This window comes from Siphateles boraxobius, unplaced genomic scaffold (assembly GCF_051911475.1).
Source record: "Siphateles boraxobius isolate OS27281-9 unplaced genomic scaffold, OSU_SipBor_1 17, whole genome shotgun sequence".
Classification (NCBI taxonomy): Eukaryota; Metazoa; Chordata; class Actinopteri; order Cypriniformes; family Leuciscidae; genus Siphateles; species Siphateles boraxobius.
Genome location: NW_027508777.1, coordinates 5,389,832 through 5,416,540, shown reverse-complemented (window position 1 = coordinate 5,416,540; position 26,709 = coordinate 5,389,832). Strand labels below are relative to the sequence as shown.

The 26,709-nt window shown below is 39.8% G+C and overlaps 1 protein-coding gene across 2 annotated transcripts in view; it reads right to left on the bottom strand.

Moving 5' to 3' along the window:
* The window catches only part of sugt1 (SGT1 homolog, MIS12 kinetochore complex assembly cochaperone), a 181,852-nt gene that overhangs the window by 17,763 nt on the left and 137,380 nt on the right, over positions 1-26,709 (bottom strand). Inside the window, exons 6-9 of one of the 2 annotated variants that reach the window (XM_077232374.1) lie at positions 25,473-25,526; positions 25,320-25,348; positions 25,043-25,068; positions 24,812-24,908 (exon numbers count right to left, since the gene is read on the bottom strand). In XM_077232374.1, coding sequence (XP_077088489.1) covers positions 24,812-24,908; positions 25,043-25,068; positions 25,320-25,348; positions 25,473-25,526 — 206 coding nt within the window. The remainder of the gene's footprint in view (positions 1-24,811; positions 24,909-25,042; positions 25,069-25,319; positions 25,349-25,472; positions 25,527-26,709) is intronic. The other variant, XM_077232375.1, reaches the window with a different exon arrangement.

Here is a 26,709-nt window from a genome sequence, read left to right as displayed (position 1 = left end):
AGATGAAAACTTGTTGAAAGTATCATCATGTCATTGTGTTCATTTCAAGCAAGAGGGTAAGACACAGAAAGAAATTTCTGAACAAATAGGCTGTTCCCAGAGTGCTGTATCAAGGCACTCAGCCTCAGGAATCTTTTGCAGGCGTTTAGAGTTAATTAGTTGATTCAGATGATTAGGTTAATAGCTCGTTTGGAGACCCTTTTCATGATATGCTAATTTTTTGAGATAGGAATTTTGGGTTTTCATGAGCTGTATGCCAAAATCATCAGTATTAAAACAATAAAAGACCTGAAATATTTCAGTTGGTGTGCAATTAACCTAAAATATATGAAAGTTTAATTTTCATCATTACATTATGGAAAATAATTAACTTTCACAATATGCTAATTTTTTGAGAAGGACCTGTATATACTCCTAATTAATTGTGAAGTCTTAGCAAAGTAACCCTTTTAGTGTCTAGTGCCTAACATTATTATTATTTTATTCATATGAATGTATAATTATTGGATTCTAGTGGCCAGTAGTTTAGTATCCTGAGAATCTCATTGTACTTTTAAAGACAGAAAAATAATCATACAAGTATACCAGTAAATGCATTTAATAAAACTATTCACAATCTAGTTTTCATAAAGTTGTTCAATTTTACCTATTATTTGTTGGTTTAAATGAAGAATTTCCATGGTTGCACCACCTGATGAATATCAGTTGTGCCACCTGACATTATTATTGACATGGAATATGCAGATTGGACATTGTATGCTTAAATTACAACAACTTCCTTTGGCATTTTTAGCATGCTGTAACACTTAGCTAAGTGTTTGTTAGCATGTTTAACATTTTTCTAGTATGTTACATATTAAGTTTGGGGTAGATAGGAATTTGATGTAACTCAGGTATGCAATGTCCAATCTACCCCAACTTAAGATGTAACATACTAGAAAAATGTTAAACATGCTAACAAACACTTAGCTAAATGCTAAAGCATGCTATTACTGCAATATACATACTAAAAGGCCATATTTTGTGGCCTTATTTCAGAAACTTTAGTTTTTTCAATAACCATGCACAAACATTATTCTCTCAAAAATACAAACATGTACATACATGTTGCTCACATATTATGGTAGCCCTGTTTGTGCTAAATAGAGTGTAATTACACCTTTGCCACTAATATGTTCATAAGCAACTGAAAAAAGCACAAATGTCAGGGCATGTCAGAACATCTCAGGGACCACAAAAACCCCTTAGACCCCAGAGGATTAATGAAATTTGATTTATCAAATCGACAGTGGGGGGCAATGATATATTTAAATTTGCATATTGTAATATTGGCAGGGCACCTTCTAGTCCAGTCTTTTTAAATGTATGCTTCATCATTTTTACTTTCTAAATTTGATCAATAGATTAAATTATTTAGAATAAGACACTACAGTGCTGTTACCCTAGGTAGGGCTGATCAAATTAAATTTGTTACACTGAAAAATAACAATGCATTAAATAATGTTATGAGATTGTTTTAAATATAAGTTAATTAACAATCGTTGGAAAGAATGATACTTTTAAACATAACACTAAACCACCATTAGGTGTCGCCATGCAACCGTCTTAATGAGCGACTCATTGATTTATTCGTTCAAACGATTCGTTCGAACAACTAAGTCATTCATGAATGAGACCGAGGTTTATGGATTGATCATTGAATCTTTGAGTCAACTGATTCGTTTAAGATGCTGAATCATTCAGTCAAGAGAAAACACGCTGCTGTGAGATGCTCAATGGTTCTGCTGTGATCTTTGTTTAACAATTTTCGTTGCTGAAACAGAACAAAAACAGTCAATATTGCATCTAAAATGTAAGTGACTTAATTATAACTGTTTATTGAACGGTTGTATCAAATCAATGTCACTGTTTTAATTGTGATGGACCGGTATTCAGGAAGAAAGAGCACTCGTCATGTGAGGATGCTTAACTGTATCATATATTAAAAATATAAAAATTCCATATTTTTAATTTTTATAGGCAGTGTATTGTTAACCGAGTTTCTTTTTTGTGTGCTGCGCAAATATCAATATATTTGTTTTCCTTGAAATTTTAACTAACACTAACTTTATTCTCTGAATTATAAATCATTTATTTCGGTATAAAATAATACTACCACTAAAAACACATTTGATTTTTCTTTTTTAATACATGTGGCATGTGTAACTTCAAAATAAACAGATTAGTGCTCTGTTTGAGGACAAGAAATGAAAACAAATGCAATATGATGAATGTCCAAAAGATGGCACCGACAGACTGTTTTTAAATGTGGTTGGATACATATTTTTTGCTTTTAAACAGTGTGTGTGTGTGTGAGAGAGTGTGAGAGAGAGAGAGAGAGAGAGCGAGAGAGAGAGCGAGAGAGAGAGAGAGAGAGAGAGAGAGAGAGAGAGAGAGAGAGAGAGAGAGAGAGAGAGAGAGAGAGAGAGAGAGAGAGAGAGAGAGAGAGAGAGAGAGAGAGAGAGAGAGAGAGAGAGAGAGAGATTTTGGTTGGGTGACAGTTGTAGGTTACAGTTTGGCCAGAGTTTAGTTTGACAAAAGCAAAATGTTGTGTTTTATTGCGAGTGTACACAAATATAAGTAAACACTTTGCAGTTTGAATGATGCTCTGTATGAACAAAATGACGGATTATGTTTTTATGTCTCCATTGTTTGATCGTCACACACACCCACACACACACATTGTGCATTCCAGCATTGCAATCTTGACATCGCAGCCTGTTCATTATAGTCAACCTAACGTATAATAATTACACTGCTCTGTTTAAATATTCAGTAGTACAATTTGTACCATTCAGCGTAAGCACCGCTCCACTGTGATGTTTCCAAGCAAATTTTTGCGCATGTGAATAGGACGATTTTTTTCGTCGATATTAAAACGTGAGTTAATGACGAGAGATTACGTATATGTATATATATATATGTATGTATGTATGTATGTGTGTGTGTGTGTGTATATATATACAGGTCCTTCTCAAAAAATTAGCATATTGAAATTAAACTTTCATATATTTTAGATTCATTGCACACCAACTGAAATATTTCAGGTCTTTTATTGTTTTAATACTGATGATTTTGGCATACAGCTCATGAAAACCCAAAATTCCTATCTCAAAAAATTAGCATATCATGAAAAGGGTCTCTTAACGAGCTATTAACCTTATCATCTGAATCAACTAATTAACTCTAAACACCTGCAAAAGATTCCTGAGGCTTTTAAAAACTCCCAGCCTGTTTCATTACTCAAAACCGCAATCATGGGTGAGACTGCCGACCTGCCTGCTGTCCAGAAGGCGATCATTGACACCCTCAAGCAAGAGGGTAAGACACAGAAAGAAATTTCTGAACAAATAGGCTGTTCCCAGAGCGCTGTATCAAGGCATCTCAGTGGGAAGTCTGTGGGAAGGAAAAAGTGTGGCAAAAAACGCTGCACAACGACAAGAGGTGACCGGACCCTGAGGAAGATTTTGGAGAAGGACCGATTCCAGACCTTGGGGGACCTGCGGATGCAGTGGACTGAGTCTGGGGTATAAACATCCAGAGCCACCGTGCACAGGCGTGTGCAGGAAATGGGCTACAGGTGCCGCATTCCCCAGGTCAAGCCACTTTTGAACCAGAAACAGCGGCAGAAGCGCCTGACCTGGGCTACAGAGAAGCAGCACTGGACTGTTGCTCAGTGGTCCAAAGTACTTTTTTCGGATGAAAGCAAATTTTGCATGTCATTCGGAAATCAAGGTGCCAGAGTCTGGAGGAAGACTGGGGAGAAGGAAATGCCAAAATGCCTGAAGTCCAGTGTCAAGTACCCACAGTCAGTGATGGTCTGGGGTGCCATGTCAGCTGCTGGTGTTGGTCCACTGTGTTTTATCAAGGGCAGGGTCAATGCAACTAGCTATCAGGAGATTTTGGAGCACTTCATGCTTCCATCTGCTGAAAAGCTTTATGGAGATGAAGATTTCATTTTTCAGCACGACCTGGCACCTGCTCACAGTGCCAAAACCACTGGTAAATGGTTTACTGACCATGGTATTACTGTGCTCAATTGGCCTGCCAACTCTCCTGACCTGAACACCAGAGAGAATCTGTGGGATATTGTGAAGAGAAAGTTGAGAGACGCAAGACCCAACACTCTGGATGAGCTTAAGGCCGCTATCGAAGCATCCTGGGCCTCCATAACACCTCAGCAGTGCCACAGGCTGATTGCCTCCATGCCACGCCGCATTGAAGCAGTCATTTCTGCAAAAGGATTCCCGACCAAGTATTGAGTGCATAACTGAACATAATTATTTGAAGGTTGACATTTTTTTTGTATTAAAAACACTTCTTTTATTGGTCGGATGAAATATGCAAATTTTTTGAGATAGGAATTTTGGGTTCTCATGAGCTGCATGCCAAAATCATCAGTATTAAAACAATAAAAGACCTGAAATATTTCAGTTGGTGTGCAATGAATCTAAAATATATGAAAGTTTAATTTTTATCATTACATTATGGAAAATAATGAACTTTATCACAATATGCTAATTTTTTGAGAAGGACCTGTATATATATATACACACATATATATATATATATACACACACACACATACATTTACATATATATATATGCACATGTATATTTAGGTAACTAAAGGCACCGGGGTTGCGGTGCCACCGCCTTGGGCCCGTCAGCGCATATATATATAAATAATATTCCTGATCGGTTTAATCTCCTCAGCATCCCAGATAGCTTAGAAGAACTCGATATATTGCGACAGAAACTTTTGACTCTCTCTTTTCCAGCACATTAGACACAGTTACTCCATAGCTCTTAAAAAAGATTAAAGAAAAGTCAAACGCCGTGGTACAACGAGCACACTCAGGTCCTTAAGAGAGCAGCCAGATAAAAATATTTTTTTTGCATTTCATGGAAAGAGCACGATTGCGTACAGAGAGGCCTTAAAAACTGCTAGATCTGCTTATTTTTCAAACCTATTAGAAGAAAATAAACAAAACCCTAGGTATTTATTTGAAACAGTGGCTAAATTAACGAAAAATATAGCTTCAACCCCAGACATTTCCAAGCAGCACATCAGTAATGACTTCATGAACTTCTTTACTTACAAGATTGATGATATCAGAAAAAAATAATAACTATGCATCCGTCTACTACAGTATCGCATCAGACAGTGCATTGTAGTCTCCAAGGAAAAATTTGAATCATTCATTGCTATAGGAGAGGAAGAATTTTCTAAATTCGTTAAATTATCTAAATCGACAACATGTTATACCCTATAGATCCTACATAATTAGTCAATAACAGGCCAATCTCGAATCGATCGTTTCTGGCAAAGATACTTGAAAAGACAGTATCCTCACATCTATGTTCCTTTTTTAGAAAGAAATGGTATCTGCGAGGATTTCCTTAGTGCTGTATTTGATACTATTGACCACAACATTCTTTTAAATGGACTCGAAAATTATGTTGGCATTAGTGGAATTGCATTAGCATGGTTTAAATCATACTTATCTGACCGTTATCAGTTTGTAGCCGTAAATGAAGAGATGTCTTATCGATCAAGTTCAGTATGGTAAGTTCACAAAGCTCAGTACTAGGACCGTTGCGGTTCACTCTGTACATGCTACCCTTAGGAGATATCATTAGGAAGCATGGCATTAGTTTTCACTGTTATGCTGATGATACTCAGTTCTATATTTCTTCAAGCCCTAATGAAACTTACCAATTCACAAAATTAACGGAATGCATAGGTGATATAAAAAATTGATGACTAGTAATTTCCTACTAAACTGAAAAAACAGAGATTCGATTTACATAATAATCTAAAATACTGTCTAATTGATGGCTGCTCTGTCAAACCTTCGTCGTCGGTTAGGAAACTGGGTGTGCTCTGATACCAATCTTTCATTTGAAAGTCACATTTCTAGTATCTGTAAAACAGCATTCTTCCATCTTAAAAATATATCTAAATCACGTCATATGCTCCAATGACAAATGCGGAACAATTAGTTCATGCGTTCATGACATCAAGGCTAGATTATTGTAATGCTCTTATTGGCAGTTGCCCTGCAAGCTTTATAAAAAAAAAAAAACTACAGCTGGTCCAGAACACAGCAGCTGAAGTTCTTCCTAGAACAATGAAGTATGACCATTTTAGCCCGGTTCTGTCAACACTAAATTGGCTCTCAATTAAAAATCGTATACATTTTAAAATATTGCTGATTACTTATAAAGCATTAAATGATTTAGCTCTCCATTACTTGAGGGAGCTCTTAACGCATTATAGTCCTTGACGTCTATTGCGATCTCAAAATTCTGGCCAGTTGATAATACCTAGAATATCAAAATCGACTGCTAGATAGTGCTTCAGCAAGGCTGCAATTGGACTTTGCAAGAATTTACTTTGTGAAGGACGCATGAATCAAGCCACATACAAGGTTGTCCTTGAAGAAAACTTGCTTGCTTCTGCTCTGACAATGTTCCCCAACTCTGAGGATTGGTTTTTCCAGCAGGACAATGCTCCATGCCACACAGCCAGGTCAATCAAGGTGTGGACAACCAGATCAAGACCCTGTCATGGCCAGCCCAATCTCCAGACCTGAACCCCAATGAAAACCTCTGGAATGTGATCAAGAGGAAGATGGATGGTCACAGGCCATCAAACAAAGCTGAGTTGCTTGAATTTTTGCACCAGGAGTGGCATAAAGTCACCCAACATCAATGTGAAAGACTTGTGGAGAGCATGCCAAGACGCATGAAAGCTTTGATTGAAAATCAGGGTTATTCTACCAAATGTTGATTTCTGAACCCTTTCTAAGTTAAAACATTAGTAGTGTGTTGTTCAAAAATAAATATTATACATATAAACTTATTTTCTTTCCATTATTTGAGGTCTGACAACACTGCATCTTTTTTGTTATTTTGACTAGGGATGCTAACCGATGACCGTTTGACCGATGGTTGACCGTCTCAACGTTAACCGATCAAAGTTGTCGGTAGTCGGTTAAAAAAAAAAGTGATCTCTAAATTAGGCTATTATAGACAGTGGACTAAACGCTACTACAGTTAGCCATCTCATTCCAAGATATTTTTGTGTGAAGTGAACAAATCCCTCGCACTCAACTTTCCATAACTCGCCTGTTTGTACTTAATAAACCAATAAAAACATTCGGTGCGAGGTCACAGCGTTTGGGTGTGAATACATTACATCTACATTTCAGTGGTAACAGATAAGGTGTTGATGATCATCATCTTTCTTTATTATTGTTAGCACTAACGATACCTCAAACTAAAGCGGAGTCTCTTCGGAGCTGTCATTTTCTTAAATGAGCCGCTGCAATGTTTCAAATGAGCTTCTAACGCTAGACTAACGCCTTCATTTTCAACGCGATCACATTGTACCCAAACCATTTCAAAACTAAGGAGCCATTTGTCCTCCGATTACATACAAGCTCCTCGGCACCGCGTTTGCGGGACTCATGTTTCGCGCTGTAGGGGATTTTAAAAAAGTGACGTGAGTGGAAGCGCGGCGCCGGGGCAGTGTGTGTGTGTGTGTGTGTGTGTGTGTGTGTGTGTGTGTGTGTGTGTGTGTGTGTGTGTGTGAGCGGGAGGCAGAGAGAGATGCGACAGAGTTGCGAAATTGCAGGCGCGGCTCGAAATGGATGTTATTACAAATAGCTTGGCATATTTTAAACTAATCGGTTAACCGGTTTCAACCGGCCAATGAGAGTCTGTGGTCGGTCAAGAAAATATTTAGTTTTCGGCATCCCTAATTTTGACCATGCTCTAAATGACAATATTTTTTTTGGAATTTGGGCAAATTATATCAGTAGTTTATAGAATAAAACAAAAATGTTAATTTTACCCAAACACATAAAACCAGAGAAACTGATAATTTTGCAGTGGTCTCTTTTTTTTTCCAGAGCTGTGTGTCTGTGTCTGTGTGTGTGCGTGTGTGTATATATATATATATAAATACATACACACTCACCTAAAGGATTATAAGGAACACCGTACTAATACTGTGTTTGACCCCTTTCGCCTTCAGAACTGCCTTAATTCTACGTGGCACTGATTCAACAAGGTGCTGAAAGCATTCTTTAGAAATGTTGGCCCATATTGATAGGATAGCATCTTGCAGTTGATGGAGATTTGTGGGATGCACATCCAGGCCACGAAGCTCCTGTTCCACCACATCCCAAAGATGCTCTATTGGGTTGAGATCTGGTGACTGTGGGGGCCATTTTAGTACAGTGAACTCATTGTCATTTTCAAGAAACCAATTTGAAATGATTCGAGCTTTGTGACATGGTGCATTATCCTGCTGGAAGTAGCCATCAGAGGATGGGTACATGGTGGCCATAAAGGGGTGGATATGGTCAGAAACAATGCTCAGGTAGGCCGTGGCATTTAAACGATGCCCAATTGGCACTAAGGGGCCTAAAGTGTGCCAAGAAAACATCCCCCGCACCATTACACCAACACCACCAGCCTGCACAGTGGTAACAAGGCATGATGGATCCATGCTCTCATTCTGTTTACGCCAAATTCTGACTCTACCATCTGAAGGTCTCAACAGAAATCGAGACTCATCAGTCAGGCAACATTTTTCCAGTCTTCAACTGTCCAATTTTGGTGAGCTCTTGCAAATTGTAGCCTCTTTTTTTTATTTGTAGTGGAGATGAGGGATACCCGGCGGGGTCTTCTGCTGTTGTAGCCCATCCGCCTCAAGGTTGTGCGTGTTGTAGCTTCACAAATGCTTTGCTGCATGCCTCGGTTGTAACGAGTGGTTATTTCAGGCAAAGTTGCTCTTCTATCAGCTTGAATCAGCAGGCCCATTCTCCTCTGACCTCTAGCATCAACAAGGCATTTTCGCCCACAGGACTGCCATATACTGCATGTTTTTCCTTTTCACACCATTCTTTGTAAACCCTAGAAATGGTTGTGCGTGAAAATCCCAGTAACTGAGCAGATTGTGAAATACTCAGACCGGCCCGTCTGGCACCAACAACCATGCCATGCTCAAAATTGCTTAAATCACCTTTCTTTCCCATTCTGAGATTCAGTTTGGAGTTCAGGAGATTGTCTTGACCGGGACCACACCCCTAAATGCATTGAAGCAACTGCCATGTGATTGGTTGATTAGATAATTGCATTAATGAGAAATTGAACAGGTGTTCCTAATAATCATTTAGGTGAATCTATCTATCTATCTATCTATCTATCTATCTATCTATATTGAATGGGGTGGATTGGAATCCACTGCTGCTTCAATGTATATGTAATGAGTGATTATAATCAAGGTATTAATCAATATTTTCAACTCTAAATATCAAATGAGTTGAACGACTTCTCTGGAGATTTTACTTACTTTACTAGAAATTGTTATAGAAGTTACCACTGTGATTACTGAAATGTTCTTTTCATGTATTCAATGTCTGTATTTGATATAGTGGAGCAGATTAGTAAAAAAATCGTTCACTTTGGTATAGAAGCATGAAATTTGGCACAGATACTCTCTAAGGGCCACTATTTTGGAAAAAGGCGTTGGCCACTCATAAATTCAATGTGGCGGCCAATTTTCAAGATGGCCGCCATTGCCAAAGGCAAAGCCCCAACTTTTGTCCCCAACCCGCATCTCCTCCCGCAGCTTTTGCCACAGACCCACGAATGAGGCATCAAATCGTGCGGATTATTAGGAAATGGTTTGCTATGACTTTTATAAGTGATCGGGGGTACGATGTTCGCCCCAGGGGCGAAAAAGCGGCCGAAAAAAATCCCATAGACTTAACATTGCGACAAACTTTGACGATTCATAGCTCCGAGCGAGGATTTCGCAGAAACGTGAAATAACGCTCTGTAAGAACATACCTCACAATGGGATAAAAGTTGCACCCCTGGGGGGCAGGAGCTGCCCAAAGTTGCCCCATTGACTTACTATGGTGTAGGACGGCCCATGAAATTGTCACGCGATGAGGAAAATAAGGAAGACGAGGATTCAAGCGCAGGAAGGTAAGTTTATTTAAACGACTACAAAACAACATGAAAACTGAAAACCAAAACTGCCCCGTAGGGGAAAACCAGAGAGCTATCAGGCAGACACAGGAAACACAAGGGACACAGATAATAACGAAACAACACAGGACTGCAAACACAAGGAGACTAATGGCACTTTTCCACTACACAGTACCAGCTCGCCTCGGCTCGGCTCGGCTGGACTCGACTCGCCTTTGCTTGGTTTTCCACTGTGTAAAAGTTGTACCTGTACCTGCTTTCGGGTACTTTTTTTCGTACCACCTCCGGCGAGGTTCTAAGCGAGCTGAGGCGAGCTAAGGCGATACTAAAATGTGACGTAAAACAATGCCGACTGCTGATTGGTCAGAGAGAATCGTCACTATTCACTGCGTCATCATTGCACGCGCCAGATGGAGTATCCAGAATAACCCCGCCTTTTTTAAATAGTTTAGCCAGAGATAGTTACTAAACTTACTACTATTATTATGGCAACTCGGAAGAATACGCCGTGGTCAAACGAGGAGGTGCAGACATTCCTTTGTTTGGTTGCCGAAGAGAGGATCCAGCGAGAGCTTGATGGGGCAACGAGGAACGAAAGGCGTCGCTATGACGACCGGGTACTATTTGTGGCGATACTTTCTGCAATGGAAAACGAAACGAAAAGCGAGCCGAGTCGAGGCGAGCCAAGGCGAGTCGAGTCGAGTCGAGCTGGTACTGGTAATGGAAAAGCGCCATAAATAGGGAACAAATGACAGAAGGTAACAAGCAAGACAGGTGAGGGAGATAATACAATTAACAGGTAACGAGATGGAAGGGGCTGACAATAGACAGGAGAGCACATGGCACAAAGGAAACGCATGACAAGCCATGTGCTCACAATAAACAGAACTAGAACACAAGAACATGACAAACCAGGAATGTCAGACCTCTGTCAGCAACTTAAGCCTGGTTCACACGGCAGGATAATTAGGCCGATTTTAGCCCCGATTTACCCCTTCCGACAATCTTAAGTATGCTCCGATTATCGTAAAATAATCTGATCAGATATTCCTGCCGTGTGTGGTGTGTTAAGAGTGCTCACATCTGCTCGAAAGGACATCGGGACCGCTCCGATCTCAAATCGGGGATATCCGATTTTTTGGATTTTTTTGGCCCGATTTCTCCTCGTGTGTGGTGTCCCCTGGGGACAAACGAGCACGCAGCCTGTGGACTGTGGCATGTAGCCAATCAGAAAGCGAGGTGACGAGGCGCAGAGGAAGCACCGGGAAACAAAATCAAAACAGCCGTCCATGCTCGCGTTGTCTCCACTTCTTTGACTATCGACTTTTCTTTTGATAACTTTTTTTTTCGGTTAAAAACAAACTATCGCCACTGCATCCTCCTCGTCCGCCATGATTGTTAACTCTGAAGTCACGTTTGATCTCGAGGGATTTTGCAAGATTTTCCGTCTGACCTGGGAATGCTCGGGAGTCAAATCGGTTCGAGTGTGATGTGTTGATTTTGCCGTGTGGCTGCGCACCACACACTGTACGACCAAAACTGTTAGATCAATTTTTTTAATCAATTTTAAAATCGTCCCGTGTGAACCAGGCTTAAGATAAGACCAGGCAGAAGTGACAGAACCCTGACAGAAATGGGCAGTCATACACATTGCATAGGGATTTTGTATTGAACATACCTCTGTTCGATTACGATTACCTGCGTCTCTTTGAAGTCAAGTATGTTCGTGAAAAGTTTGCCGTTGATTCTCTAGAAATCATAGTAAAATGTTGATTGTATGCTCAATTATTATTCGTGCTCAGTTAAGAAAGGTTCTTAATTTTGATCAATGTTGATCAACTTTTTATTAATTCATTACTTCCTTGCTATATAAAAGTATTATATTTTATATCAATTAACCAAAATCTTTGAATTGTTGTATATATTGGTTTTCAGAAGAAGAAAAGAACAACAATAAGCAGCACAACTGTTTTCAACTTTGATAATGTTTCTTGAGCATCACATTCATAACATCCGTAGCTATATGAGAATGTTTTCTGAAGGATCATGTCACACTGAACTAATGATGCTAAAATTCAGCTTTGATTACATGAATAAATTACACTTTACTATATATTCACATATAAACCCGCAGTATTACATTGGAATAATATTTCACAATATTACTGTATTTTTGATAAAATAAATATAGCCTTAGTGAGCATAAGGGAACATTAAACTTTGAGAAACATTAAAAAATAAACCTTTTAAATCTTTTGACTAGGCTACTGTCTGTGTATTTATGTGTCTGTGTGTATATCGTTTAATTACTACTACTATTATAACCTAAGTGAATATTGTGATTTGGTTTGCCGAATTCTTTAGGTCTTACCTTGTTACTTTAACTAGCCTACTGTTAAAAAAAAGTGGGCTGGTGCACTGTCTATAAGTCTCTGTCATTCAGTGTCTCGCCCAAACGGAGCACAAACGAACGAGACTATTTTGGGTGAATTTGGGGCATGTGGGGGGGCTGATGACGTCATCAACAATAATTGAACGTCTAATATTTTAAAACCTGACACAGCACAAACGAAAATTTTACCGGCACAAACCAGCACAAACGAACGAGACTATTTTGGGTGAATTTGGAGCATGTGGGGGGCTGAGTGACCTCAAAATGACCACCTAATATTATTTTAATATCTAAAAAACTGAAGCAGCTCAAACAAAACCTTTTACAGCACAAACCAGCACAAACGGAGCACAAACGAACGAGACTATTTTGGGGGAATTTGGAGCATGTGGGGGGCTGGTGACGTCATCGTCTATAATTCAATTTCTGATATTTTAAAACCTGACACAGCACAAACGAAAATTTTACCGGCACAAACCAGCACAAACGAACGAGACTACTTTGGGTGAATTTGGAGCATGTGGGGGGCTGAGTGACCTCAAAATGACCACCTAATATTATTTTAATATCTAAAAAACTGAAGCAGCTCAAACGAAACTTTTTACAGCACAAACCAGCACAAACGGAGCACAAACGATTGCGTCTATTTTGGGTGAATTTGGAGCATGTGGGGGGGCTGGTGACGTCATCGTCTATAATTCAATTTTCCGATATTTTAAAACCCAACGCAGCACAAACGAAAATTGTACCGGCACAAACCAGCACAAACGAACGAGCCTATTTTGGGTGAATTTGGAGCATGTGGGGGGCTGAGTGACCTCAGAATGACCTAAAAATATTCTTTTAATATCTAAAAAACCGAAACAGCACAAACGAAACTTTTTACAGCACAAACCAGCACAAACGGAGCACAAACGATTGAGTATAGTTTGACGATGTTTTGCGTTGGGTGGGGGGCCAACTTCACGCAGGTGTTTTGAGAGGAGTCTCCTGTTTATAGTTAGTGCCTGTCCAAATCCAACCTAGGAAAAGCTGTGTCAGTGTGTGTGTTAGTCCTCTTGGTTACAGGTTAAGGAACCACTGGCATTATTGGAGATTGACTGAGTTGTTGTTCTGGGCATGGTGGCACCCAGCAACCCAAATCTGCGACCTGGAAGGTCATGACGTGCCTAACTTCAGGGTCTGAGTGTCAGCTGCATAATCGATGGAGATATGCTTCAGTCTATCTGTGGAAAATTACTTTATCTATATTTCTTAGCCAATGAGAATCATTCAACCTGTAAGCAATGACGTAGCTTAAACCTTGGAAATGGTATAACTGCTGTGATCTTTGTAACTGTAAGCGGGGCGGCCTACGAACTCCTGTGTGAATATTGAAGCTGACTTCTGCTGATGAAACCACAAACTATCTTCAGTAAAAATTTTCTTTAATTTATTATAATTCTGACTCTGGGTCTTCATTCTTCATATCTGGTTCTGGGTCTTTGACTGTATACCCCTTACAATATAAATAAATAAATAAATACACATACACACAGAAAAAAATTATGAACGCAACACATTTGTTTTTTCCCCCATTTTTCATGAGCTTAACTCAAAGATCTAAGACTTTTTCTCTATTTCTCTCAAATATGATTCACAAATCTGTCTTAATCTGTGTTAGTGAGCATGTCTTCGCCGAGATAATCCATCCACCTCACAGGTGTGGCATATAAAGATGCTGATGAGACGGCATAATTATTGCACAGGTGTGCCTTAGGCTGGCCACAATAAAAGGCCACTCTAAAATGCACAGTTTTATCGCAGTTTTATCACACAGCACAATGCCACAGATGTCGCAAGTTTTGAGGGAGTGGGCAATTAACATGCTGACTGCAGGAATGTCCACCAGAGCTGTTGCCAGTGAATTGAATGTTCATTTCTCTACCATAAGCCGTCTCCAAAGGTGTTTCAGAGAATTTGGCTGTACATCCAACCGGCCTCACAACCACAGACCACGTATAACCACACCACCCCAGGACCTCCACATCCAGCATCTTCACCTCCAAGACCGTCTGAGACCAGCCACCCGGACAGCTGCTGCAACAATTGGTTTGCATAACCAAAGAATTTCTGCACAACCTGTCAGAAACTGTCTCAGTGAAGCTCATCTGCATCCTCGCCGTCTCGACCTAACTTCAGTATGTCGTCGTAACAGACTTGAGTGGGCAAATGCTCACATTCGACGGCGTCTGGCACTTTATGGATCAAGTGGCCCATGGTGGTTATGATATGGGCAGGCGTATGTTATGGACAACAAACACAGGTGCATTTTATTGATGGCATTTTGAATGCACAGAGATACCATGAAGAGATCCTGAGGCCCATTGTTGTGCCATTCATCCACGACCATTACCTCATGTTGCAGCATGATAATGCACAACCCCATGTTGCAAGGAAGAAATATTCCTGGAAGCTGAAAACATCCCAGTTCTTGCATGGCCAGCATACTCACCGGACATGTCACCCATTGAGCATGTTTGGGATGCTCTGGATTGGCGTATATGACAGCGTGTTCCAGGTACTACCAATTTCCAGCAACTTCGCACTGCCATTGAAGAGGAGTGGACCAACATTCCATAGGCCACAATCAACAACCTGATCAACTTTGCGAAGGAGACGTTTTGCACTGTGTGAGGCAAATGAAGCAGATACTGGCTGTTTTTTTTTTTGCTCATATGTGACACAGATCGGATGTGTTCTATGACAGTGTAAACAGGAAAAAAAGGCATGCATTCGGATATTTCAAAATCGGTTTCAGACCTCGTTCATATGTGGAAATAAATCAGATATTAATCATATGTGCATATGATATGCAGTTTTCGTGTGCATATGATATGCACTTGATGGGGTGTAATATGCACGCACTCCACACCCCTAATCCTACCAAAGGGGTTTAAAGTGTGTATCATGCACGTGTTGTATGTTCCCACCAGTCCTGAGATCTCTCTCGCACACAACTGAAGCACAAGTGCAGGCTGCAATGATGGCCCTTTTTTCATCATCCTCCGCCTCAAAATCATGGTGATGTTTGCCGAACTTTGCATATATCACAAAGCTAGCACAAAGCATATTTCGCGTTCGTCCATCTGTGCATGAACCCCCTTTAAGAATGCGCGACGTTTCAGGTGTCAAGTGCAAACACATGAACCAAATATGGGTCACAATTGAAAGAATGTGTAAGCGGACGGTCAAAAAAAATCGGATATAGGCAACAAATCAGAATTGGGCATCAAGAATTGGGCACCTGCAGTGTAAACAAGGCCTAACACCGATTTAGAATTGTGGACAATATTTGAGAAAATAGGCCTTTTGTGTACATAGAAAAAGTCTTAGATCTTTGAGTTCAGCTCATGAAAAATGGGTGCAAAAACAAGTGTTGCATTTATAATTTTGTTCAGTGTATATATATATTTTTATTTTCTCTCACTCTTCAAGGCTTGCACCTTGGAATCTATTTCAAGGTTTGCGTTCTCGAGCCACCAGGCACTGTTGTTAAGGGTTTTCTGTTAGAACGGTGTTGTATAAGTTCCCTAAGTTAATAACTAATGATCTTTGCAACGGAAGTGAATCGTTTAAAACTAACTTTAGCTGGACAATAACTTTATTCTAGAGCTGTGAATCTGACTGCAGTAGATGTGAAAGATATGAATAAAAGTGATGTTAATTCAGCAAGCTCACATACCTGTATTTACTTCCTGTTTTCGGTTGAAGTCCACACTATTCGATTGTTGAGTGCGCGATCATTGGTAACTAAGCAATGGTAATTTACCAATGATCGCGCGCACTCGACAATCAACTACATTGACATTTTACATTTATTCATTTAGCTGACGCTTTTATCCAAAGCGACTTACAATTGCTACATAAACAAATGTCAGAGGTCGCACGCCTCTGGAGCAACTAGGGGTTAAATGTCTTGCTCAGGGACACAATGGTGTCTCACAGTGGATTCGAAACTGGGTCTCTCACACCAAAGGCATGTGTCTTATCCATTGCGCCATCACCACCCCTATGCCAACAAGTCCAACTACTGTGGACTTCGACCGAAAACAGGAAGTAAATACAGGTATGTGAGCTGGCTGAATTAACATCACTTTTAATCATATCTTTCACATCTGCTGCAGTCAGATTCACCTTGTTCACTCTGAATAAAATCACTCACATGGCTGTGCACTTGTAATGACACATCAAGGATGTTAAGAGGCTAAAAGCAGGTTTAAAACTTGCCCCAATTAAGTCAACAGGGTGCGCATTTTAAAAAGAGGATAACACGGTGTAGGATTACAAATTTTATTTAAATGTTTAATTGAGCTTCCAATACTATAGTATTTTAACTGAGAAAGTTGCACACTGTTTTGTCCATTTTGAGGTAATCAGGGTTTCGGACATTAACCTCTTGTCACATCTCAAAGGTCAGCTGGGCCTTTTGTTGATCTAATCAGGCTGATTGGATTAGCATCTCTAGACTCTGAGTTACACTGTTACCTGATGAAATCAGGTAACCAGCTGAATCAAGAGTCCCCTCCTCTATGAAATTAATCCCACCCCCTTGAAATGTATATAATCTGCAATGTAAAGTTCCCTTAGTTAGACTTGGTGACTACAGCTACCGACAGCTTGTGTTCTCAATAAAGAATCCTGCTGAAGATACTACCAACGTCTCCTGGTTCTTCACTTCTGAGTCTCCTACACTTAAGAAGAAAAAGGTTCACAACAGATGGTGCCGTGACCCGGATAGAGCTACACACCAGAATCCAGATTGAATCAACAAAAGATCTCAACGAAGAATGAAATTTCTGACTGAGTTCCAGACGGAATCTTGAAAACCTCAAGCTCAACAAAGCTCTCAACAAAGAATGAACTTTCTGACTGAGTTCCAGAACTGAATCTCAACTGGACCTCAACAAAGCTGACTGAGTTTTCCAGACTGAATCTTTTCATTCAAACAACGATTCGGTGAGTTTCACTCTATTCAAAGAACCAAACCAGTACGAATTGTGTGCCTCTGTGCCGTCAGAGAAAGAGTTATCAGACAGCTGTAGTGTTTGATTACCTAAAGTTATCCTTTAAAAGTTGTCTTTTAAAGATGAAAATATATCCTCTGTTCAGGCAGGGACGTTTTTAACATCACATGTTAAAAAGATATCCTCTGTGTCAGGCAGGGAAGATTAGTATTATTTTCCTAATTATTTGTTTTGTTGTTTGTTACCTTGTGGTGTTACCCTCTAAAAAATGTCTTTTAGAGAAGAGAGTTTGAACCTCTGTTCAGGCAGGGAAGTTCTTAACATCACGTGTTAAAAAGATATCCTCTGTTTGTCAGGCAGGGAAGATTAGTATCATTTGCTAATTATTAGTTTTTTTGTTATTTTGTGTTACCCTCTAAAAAATTATTTTAGAGAAGAAAAGTTTGACCCTCTGTTTCAGGCAGGGAAGATTAGCGTAACCTGCTAATAGTTTGTGATGTGTTGGTAACAAGTCTGTGTTAACGAGTGTAACCTCTTCTGATCAGAGAAGTTTTAGTGTTTGTTTGTGTGGTAACAAAGAAACTCACAAAAATGGTTAGAAGTAATGCTAGGTTGATTCCAACAACTACAAAAGGTGGTCTTGCTACTCCTTTGTGGTCAGATAGTGAATTCAAAACACTGTTAGGAGAACAGATGGATCTAATAGTCACTGAAAAAGTTAGACAAGAACTAACACAGAAATATGAGATTCATCCAGATAAGATTTGGTCTGTAGAAGAGTGTAAAAAAGTACTAGGAGCAAGTATTCGCAAGAACAATGTGAAAGCCATAATTTGTTCTCATATAGAATTTATTTTAGCAAAAGCTACAGAACAGTCTCAGCATAACTCAGAGCTAGAGAAAGAGAACAAAGAGCTACGTGCTAGAGTTTCCGCGTTGACCAAGAAATTGAACCGCAACAAAGATGCAGAAAAAAATGATGTGGAAGAAGTCAGCCAGCCTGATAACATTTACTCTGATTTACAAGGGTTCTTTGAAACAGATGTAGCCGTCCAATCAGTCACTGATAAGCCTGTAAATTCAGTTTATGTGTGTGGAGCTAGAAAAAGATCACAGGGAATTGAGGAAAATGAAAGTGTTTCTACCCACCCTTCTGTAGTCCAAATACAAACTGTCGCAAAAGCCCTTGGACCTAAGGATATAGAACGACTCTCGGAGAGTTTACCCTCACCACGTAAACAGTTTTCTGAATTTAGAAGGGCATTGATCAGCAAAATTCGTCTATATGACATGTCGTCAACAGAAGTCACACAGTTAATGTCACAAATTTTAACTGATTCTGAATTCAACAGTTTTGAATCTGCAGTGACTTCTGAACTACAACATGCCAGTAGAGGCGATATGAGAGAAGCTATTTTGAAAATCCTAAAGACTATCTTAGGACCCAAAATAGACTGGTCTAGAGTTACTAGCTGTGTACAAAAGAAAGAAGAAACGGTAAATGAATATACTGAACGGTTTTGTCAGTCAGCCATAACTTACAGTGGAATAGGGGATGATTCTGAAAGTGTGCTCGATGACAAAGGACCACTAATTCATATCTGGTCAGATGGCCTTGTAGCCGAATATAGAAGAGCTTTGCCATTCCTAGATCTAACTTGGTCTAACAGAACTCTCAGAAGTAACGTTGACAGGTTAGCTGCATGGGAAAGAGATGCTGATATTAAAACCAAAGAGAGTAGCAGCAGCAGCAACATTTAACACAGCAAAACAAGAAAACAGGTAGTCTAAAAAAGAAGGCAGCTGCCACTATTGTGGAAGATCAGGACATTGGGAGAAAGAGTGTAGGAAGAAATTGCAAGATTCAAAAAGAAATGCTATGCATAATTCTGCTCCTTCTCAGCCTGTTTACAACCCGGAAGCTGTTCCGAACGTGTCCACTGAAACTTTAGGACAGCTTGTTCAGGCTCTTTTAAGAGCACAAAAAGACCAGGAAAAAAACTAATTGTTGGGGCTGTGACTAGCTACCTTACCCCTGTAATCCATCATAATGACAAGAATTTTTGTGAAAGGTAACATACAAGAGAAAGAAATTGATTTTTTGCTTGATACAGGTGCAGAAATTACCATAATTCCTACAAAATTGGCTAAAGGTTTAGACATTCCGTACAAGAAAAACAAATTTTCTTTAACTGGCGTAATAGGTGAAGATTCTGATTTGTATGAAACCCCACCCATAGATGTAAAATTTGGCCCGAAAACTCTGACTACAAAATTGTTAGGTGCTCCATTAAATACAGGTGCAATTTTAGGCATGGATCTCCTGAGACAAATACATCTATCTTTAGACGTGTCCTCAGAATCTGCTAGCATTAAAATTTCCTCAGCACAAGTTTCTACCAATAATGCGATCCCTCTTGAGTATGCTTTCTTACAGAATCATCCAATTTGGGCTAAAGACAAGGATGATTGTGGTTTGTTGACAGGTGTAGAACCAATTAAATTGACGGGGATTCCACCCCTGGTCACCAAACAATATCCGATCAATAAGGAAGCTATACAGGGGATCAAACCTATTGTAGAAAAGTTGCTGATGCAGGGAGTCCCTGTATAGTCAATAGTCCCTGTAATTCGCCCATATGGCCCATCAAGGAGTCCAATGGGACATGGAGACTCACCATAGACTACCATTAAAACACTCCGATCAATTTTAGGAACAGCAGGTTGCTGTAGACCTTGGATTGAAGACTATGCCTCAATTGCACAGCCGCTCTATGACTTGTTGAAAGGCCATGGTAAAGATTCTGATACTGTTTGTATGGAAGAATGTCACCTCAAAGTGTTCAATGATTTGAAGAGAGCACTATGTCAAGCACCAGCATTAGGAATTGCCGAAACTGATAGACCATTTGTGCTTTATGTCCATGAACATTTAAGCTTCATGACTGCATGTCTAATGCAAGATCATGGGGGCAGTTTACGCCCAATTCATTACTATTCTGGTAAACTTGACATAGTAGCTCAAGGTATGGGCCCATGCCTCAGAGCAGTACAGGCAGTGCATCTAGCGCTTCAGGCTTCATCAGGAATGGTGTTAGGACAGTATGTAAACGTAAGATGTCCGCACGCAGTGTCCGCATTAATGAATCAAGCAAAAGTCACTTCTGTCATTTCCTCTCGCAGGGGAAATTGGTTAGCAACTCTCACAGCCCCGAATATTGTCTTACAGCGTGCACCTGTCACGAATCCGTCCTCATGTATGATGTCTGCTATGACTGAAGTTTTGTTAGAGGATGAAGGAGAAATGACACACGATTGTGTTACGCTTACATATACACCTATGAGTGAAGTAAAAGAAACTCCCACAGAGAATTCAGAATTTGAGTTGTTTGTTGACGGTTCAGCTCAAGTAATTGAAGGTAACAGACGAGCAGGTTATGCAGTAACGTCCACCACGGAAGTTTTAGCTTCAGGACGTCTTCCAGATCATTTTTCAGCTCAAGCTGCAGAACTAGTAGCCCTAACAAGAGCATGCACGCTAGCTTCAAGATCAGTTGCAAATATCTACACAGATTCCAGATATGCTTTTGGGGTAATTCATGATTTTGGTGTCATTTGGCAAACCAGACAGTTTCTAACTTCTGCTGGATCCCCCATTAAGCATGCTGAATTAGTGAAAGATCTAATGTTTTCCATGAAACTTGCAAAGAAATTAGCAGTGATCAAAGTGAAAGCACATCTCACAACTAATACTACGGAAGCTAAAGGTAATGCTCTTGCTGATATGGCAGCTAAACAGGCTTGTTTCTATGCAACTGTACAAGTGTGTTCAGGTAGTGCAGCACAGAAGACAATTATGCCTCCTGAATCAATAATTGATCTGTACAAAGACGTTCCTCTGTATGAAGCATGGACATGGTTAGACAAAGGAGCCACCGTGGATTCATCCGGTTGCTGGGCCAAAGGGGGAAAGTATGTTGCTCCCGAATCACTGTTGCCATATTTGGCTCAACAAATACACAATTTGGGTCACAGTGGTCCAGCAACGATGAATCACAGGTTCTCAAATCAGTGGTGGAATCCAAAATTCAGAAATGTAGCCACAGAAACAGCCAAGAAGTGTGTTACATGTCAGAAAAATAATGATGTACCAGCAGCCACTACACCAGCAGCACATACCCCAGCCCCACCATGACCATTTCGTCACCTGCAAGTTGATTACATATCATTGCCTCGTTGTAAGGGAAAAACTGATGTTTTGGTAGTAATAGATAAGTTCTCAAGATGGGTAGAAGCTTATCCAACAGGGCGTGCTACAGCTGCACATACTGCTAAATGTCTTGTCACTGATTTCATTCCCAGATGGGGATTACCAGAGTGCATTGACTCAGATCAAGGTACACACTTCACAGGACAGGTAGTCAAGGAAGTGTCAAGAATTTTGAAGATTAAGGGGAATCTTCACTGCCCATACAGGCCACAAGCATCAGGACAGGTTGAACGATCGAACAGAACAATCAAAACCAGACTAAGCAAAATGCATCAGGAAGGGGTACCTTGGGTCGAAGCACTGCCAGCAGTACTGTGTAGTATGAGAGCATCACCTAACAGAACAGTAGGACTGAGCCCTCATGAGATTATTACTGGACGCCCCATGCAGATGCCAGATGTGTTTGATCTTAGAAATGCTGATGTACACATTGCCTCAGATGCCCTGATTGCTTACTGTGAAAACCTAACAAAGGCAGTACAGAGTGCCAGAGGGAGAGTTGAGTCATGTTGGCAGACTCCACCAGAAGGTGGACACACAATCATCCTAAGTCAATGGGTCATGATAAAGCCATTCAGAAATAAGCCATTAGAACCAAAGTGGCATGGGCCACATCAAGTGATGTTGATTACAGCAGCTGCAGTATTGTGTCAGGGAAGGAAAACCTGGACTCATTGTACACACTGTAAGGTTGTTCCCCCACCTACAGGGATAGGTTAGGACACGGAACCAGTGAGGAGCCCCGGGAAGAACCGAACGCAACAGGCTTCGCGGGTTAACCCTGGGGTGAAGACTTCCCTCATAGGCCCTATCCTAGTCCATCCTTACCTCACTGTTCCTTAGGTGTCAAAGGTTTAAGAAATAGGGAAAGAGGGAACAACAATAGCAGACTCAGAAAAGTTTACAACCCTAGTGTTTGAACAAATACTGCTCCACTGTCTAGCAGACTCAGAAAAAGTTCACAATCCTAGTGTTTGAACAAATACTGCTCTACTGTCTTTTGTTTTTCTTTCTTACTCTGTGCAGACACCACTTGATGACAGTCCGGGACCCATACACACCAACCTCCTCACCTGCGTATGAAGCCACAACCTCCAGAAAACAACTAGACCCACTGCCGAACCAACTATCACGAAAAAATTAAAATAAAATACACAACGCAGAGACTCACATACGAAACCTTCAATCATCCATCAACATGATCAAGATTGTCGTTCTACTAAGCATCATGGACATCGCACAAAGGGTGGACTCCAGAAACAACATATTCTTAGAGCTGATGAATATGTCAAGAAATGCCTTGTTTGCTGGAAAGGACGTTTGCATGCCACACGCACCTTCAGTAGGAGCAGGAATCCCCTGGGTGGCACACCCTATCTCCAAATGTGACACGTGTACCTTATTCAATCATCATACCAGTGAATTATACAACAAGGATACATGTCACAATACAACAATTCCTCCAGCTTCTCCGTGTTGCATTCCAGGACTACCATCCTGCAACCTAACTTCAGCTACTCCCATCATGACAGATCTACTCCTGCCAATGATGTTCTATTGGTGCACTGAAAATTATGCTCCAGCATCGACTCCACTGGGCGAAATTGAACGTAGCAGCTTTGTGATTGAAAGAGGAGCAGAATCCCACGTGTACGTTACTACAACAGATAAGAAAGAGGAAAATGACTTAGAGTGTTTCTCCAGAAACCCATCCCTACCAATTTTTTTTTAAATAAATCAGTTGTGTATGATCTCTCCACCAACTGACACTTTTTGGTTACGTGGAACTTCTGTCTACAGCATCCTCCCCAGCCAATTTAACGGAAGGTGCACCCTGGTTTATATTCTACCAGCTATCAGAGAAAATACACACTCCACTCCAAGCTCCCCACAGGTACAAAATTCAGCTCCTACCACTAACGAAGCAGATGGCTGCATTCCAGGACTCACTTGTGCACAAACATGGTGGTCAAGAACTCTTGGAGCATTAATACCATCTTATGGTGTCATGCAAGCCCTTGATCAAGTCAGAAGCTTATCGAATTCTGTACAGAAATTGGCAGAAACTGTACAGAAATTGTCTCCTACACTTAAGAAGAAAAAGGTCCTGGTTCTTCACTTCTGAGTCTCCTACACTTAAGAAGAAAAAGGTTCACAACATAGGCAACACCGATTTTTGACGTTGTTCTCTGTACTGACAGCACTCCAAATTTACAAAAAAATTAGCTCAATGTTAAAATAGACCAGAGTTCTCCTTTAAAACAGTCCATTTGTTAAAGGCGCTATATAAATTAAGGTGACTTGACTTAAATGACCAAAGGTTACCGCAGGATAACACGCCATGTCACAAAGCTCAAACTAGTTTCTTGAACATGACAATTAGTTCACTATACTCAATGGCCTCATTATGGCCTTCACATTCACAAAACCTTAATCAAATAGAGGACTTTTGGGATGTGGTGGAATCATTTGGGATGTGGTTTGAATCATGGATTAGCAGCCGACAAATCTACAGCAACTGCGTGATGCTATAATGTTAATATGAAGGAAAATCTCTGAAAAAAAGATTCCAGCACTTTGTTGTACCTATTCCACAAAGAATTAAGGCAGTTTTGAAGGAAAAAGGGGGTCCAACCCAGTACTAGCAAAGTGTACCTGATTAAGTGTCCGGTGAGTGTATAGAGGTAGAAGCCACTTTAATCAAAGAGAAGATTATTGGGTTTTCCTCTATTATCTAAGTGAGTAATTAGATGGATAGAATAACTGATGATTAATGGATAATTGTTGTCATTGTCTTGCTCTCATTCCATTAATTTGGAATGTGGACGTGTAATTGTGTTCTACTGTACTGAACATTCATTATCAAGTGTTATTGAATGTGAAATGCCCAGTTGTCTCTTTTTTCAGTGAGTGTCTCAGAGCAAAATCCTCCTGTTAGCCAACTGGCTACCTAATTCATTAAAGTTTAAATGTTTTATTCATATACATTTGTTATGAATCTTTTTCAACATTTAGAACTTATAAGTAGACTCATCTCTGTCAGTGCTATTAACATAACTGCATTAGTGACATGAAGAAAAGCATGAACATTACCTCTCTCTCACCAAAGTTGACAGTTACATCCTCCTTCTTGGCGTCTTTTACCATGATGGTCACTGCAACATGAGACTCTGTCTGGTACCAGTCATGTCTGAAGTGGAGTAGGTACTTATCAAATGTGACATGATTTTTGCACATCTTATTGTATTTGATCATAATTTGCGTAACAATAAAAGATGAACAGGGTGTTTAAAATAAAACAATAAGCATCATCACCACACTTACTTGACAGAAAAGGTTGAGGTTTGCTGCTGTTTAAACAGTCAATTGTTTGTGCATTCCAGTTGAAACCAAAGAGAAAACGACAAACACAGCAGGGAAAATTATTCACAAAAAAACAGTTTACAGACTTCTCATCTCTTCTCACTAAAACTGCATCTAATAAAAAACAAAGAACAACGGATACATATAAGATGATAAAAATCAAGCAAGAAATAGGCAGTTCTAGCACATTATTCTCTAAGGAGATCTCACTTAAGGAAAAGACAACAAACACGCTTACCAAATCAGAAGGTTTGTTTGGAACGTGTGCTGACAATTCAGAGAAAAAGAGGGTATTAGTTCAAGCAATAAACAAAAGAATTCACTTCATATTGACAAATGTAGAACATTTATTTGACACATGGGTGAAAAGGCCTGGTGAAGTTATACATACTCGCCATTTTGTTCTCACAGTGCTGGATCCATGTTTGAAATCCTTCTATAGAGCCTTTTTAAGACAAATACATGTCAAAATGCAGTATTTTACATGCCAAATTAATGAAGATCACTGTGTGAAATAGCCGATCCAACTAAAATTCAATAATATCTGATTCCCTATCATAGAGTCTATAAATGGACACAGCAATCTTACATCTCACATTTAATGCACGTCTATATGTTGTTAAACCTCTTACATTAATTTAGATGACATGGATAGATTTGCTCCAATTACACTTCAACTGCATTATTTCCATTTAGACCTGGTATCTTTTTTTTCACAGAATCATACACAAATTTTAGTTACAGTTTAAGGTGAAGTCACAGTAGATGATTTTACAGCCAATTTCCAGTCAAAAGCCTTGTTTAGATAATCACTTCAGATACAGAAGGAGCCTGTAGGCTTGGGCTGCATCTCTTTGAGGAAGTGTTAACAGCCACAATGACTATTTCCAATGAGCCTCAGAAGAAATGACCAGCAGCTGTCCTGCTCACGTCTGGTTCTTTTGCAATTGAAAAGCCACAGCGCAAATGTAATTTTTTCTTGATGACAGTGTGTGCAATCAATAAAACAAGAAATTGGAGAAGGAACAGACTGTTTGTTGTATTCAGTTTTTTGTTTTCTCACATAAGTTGATGATCTATGATTCCTACAGAAAATTAACTATTTTACTCCGGTACATGAAATGCATCCTAATTCAGTCCGAAACAAAAGGTGTATGTTAGTGTGGCATTTTTATTTCAGTGATCGCCATGTGGCTGGGAAAAAGTATGAAAAAAAATCAGAGGTAGCTATTTTTATTTTATAAAATAAAAGTAAAAGCAAACACCACCATGGAGCCGATTCTAAAGATTTTACTAGTCAATGATTAAACAAATACTAATCCTTATTCTTAGTATACTGTTGGTAGCACATGCTAATAGACTAATAAACAAACTGTTTAACGCTATCACCTCTAATTTTATATTAGTCAGAAATTTTGTGACTGCTGTGATTGATTTTTTTTGGTTCATTTAATCATATTGGTTTATATAAATATCTGTAATATTTTTACTTGAAAATTCACTGTGTCTAAAAGCTCTGACTCCTGGTAGGCCACTTATAACTGTTAATGCAAAGATAAACTTGGGAGTTGTGTTTGGTAATCCTGTGCAGTAATAAGTGGATCACTAAAGATTCTAGCAGCCACAAT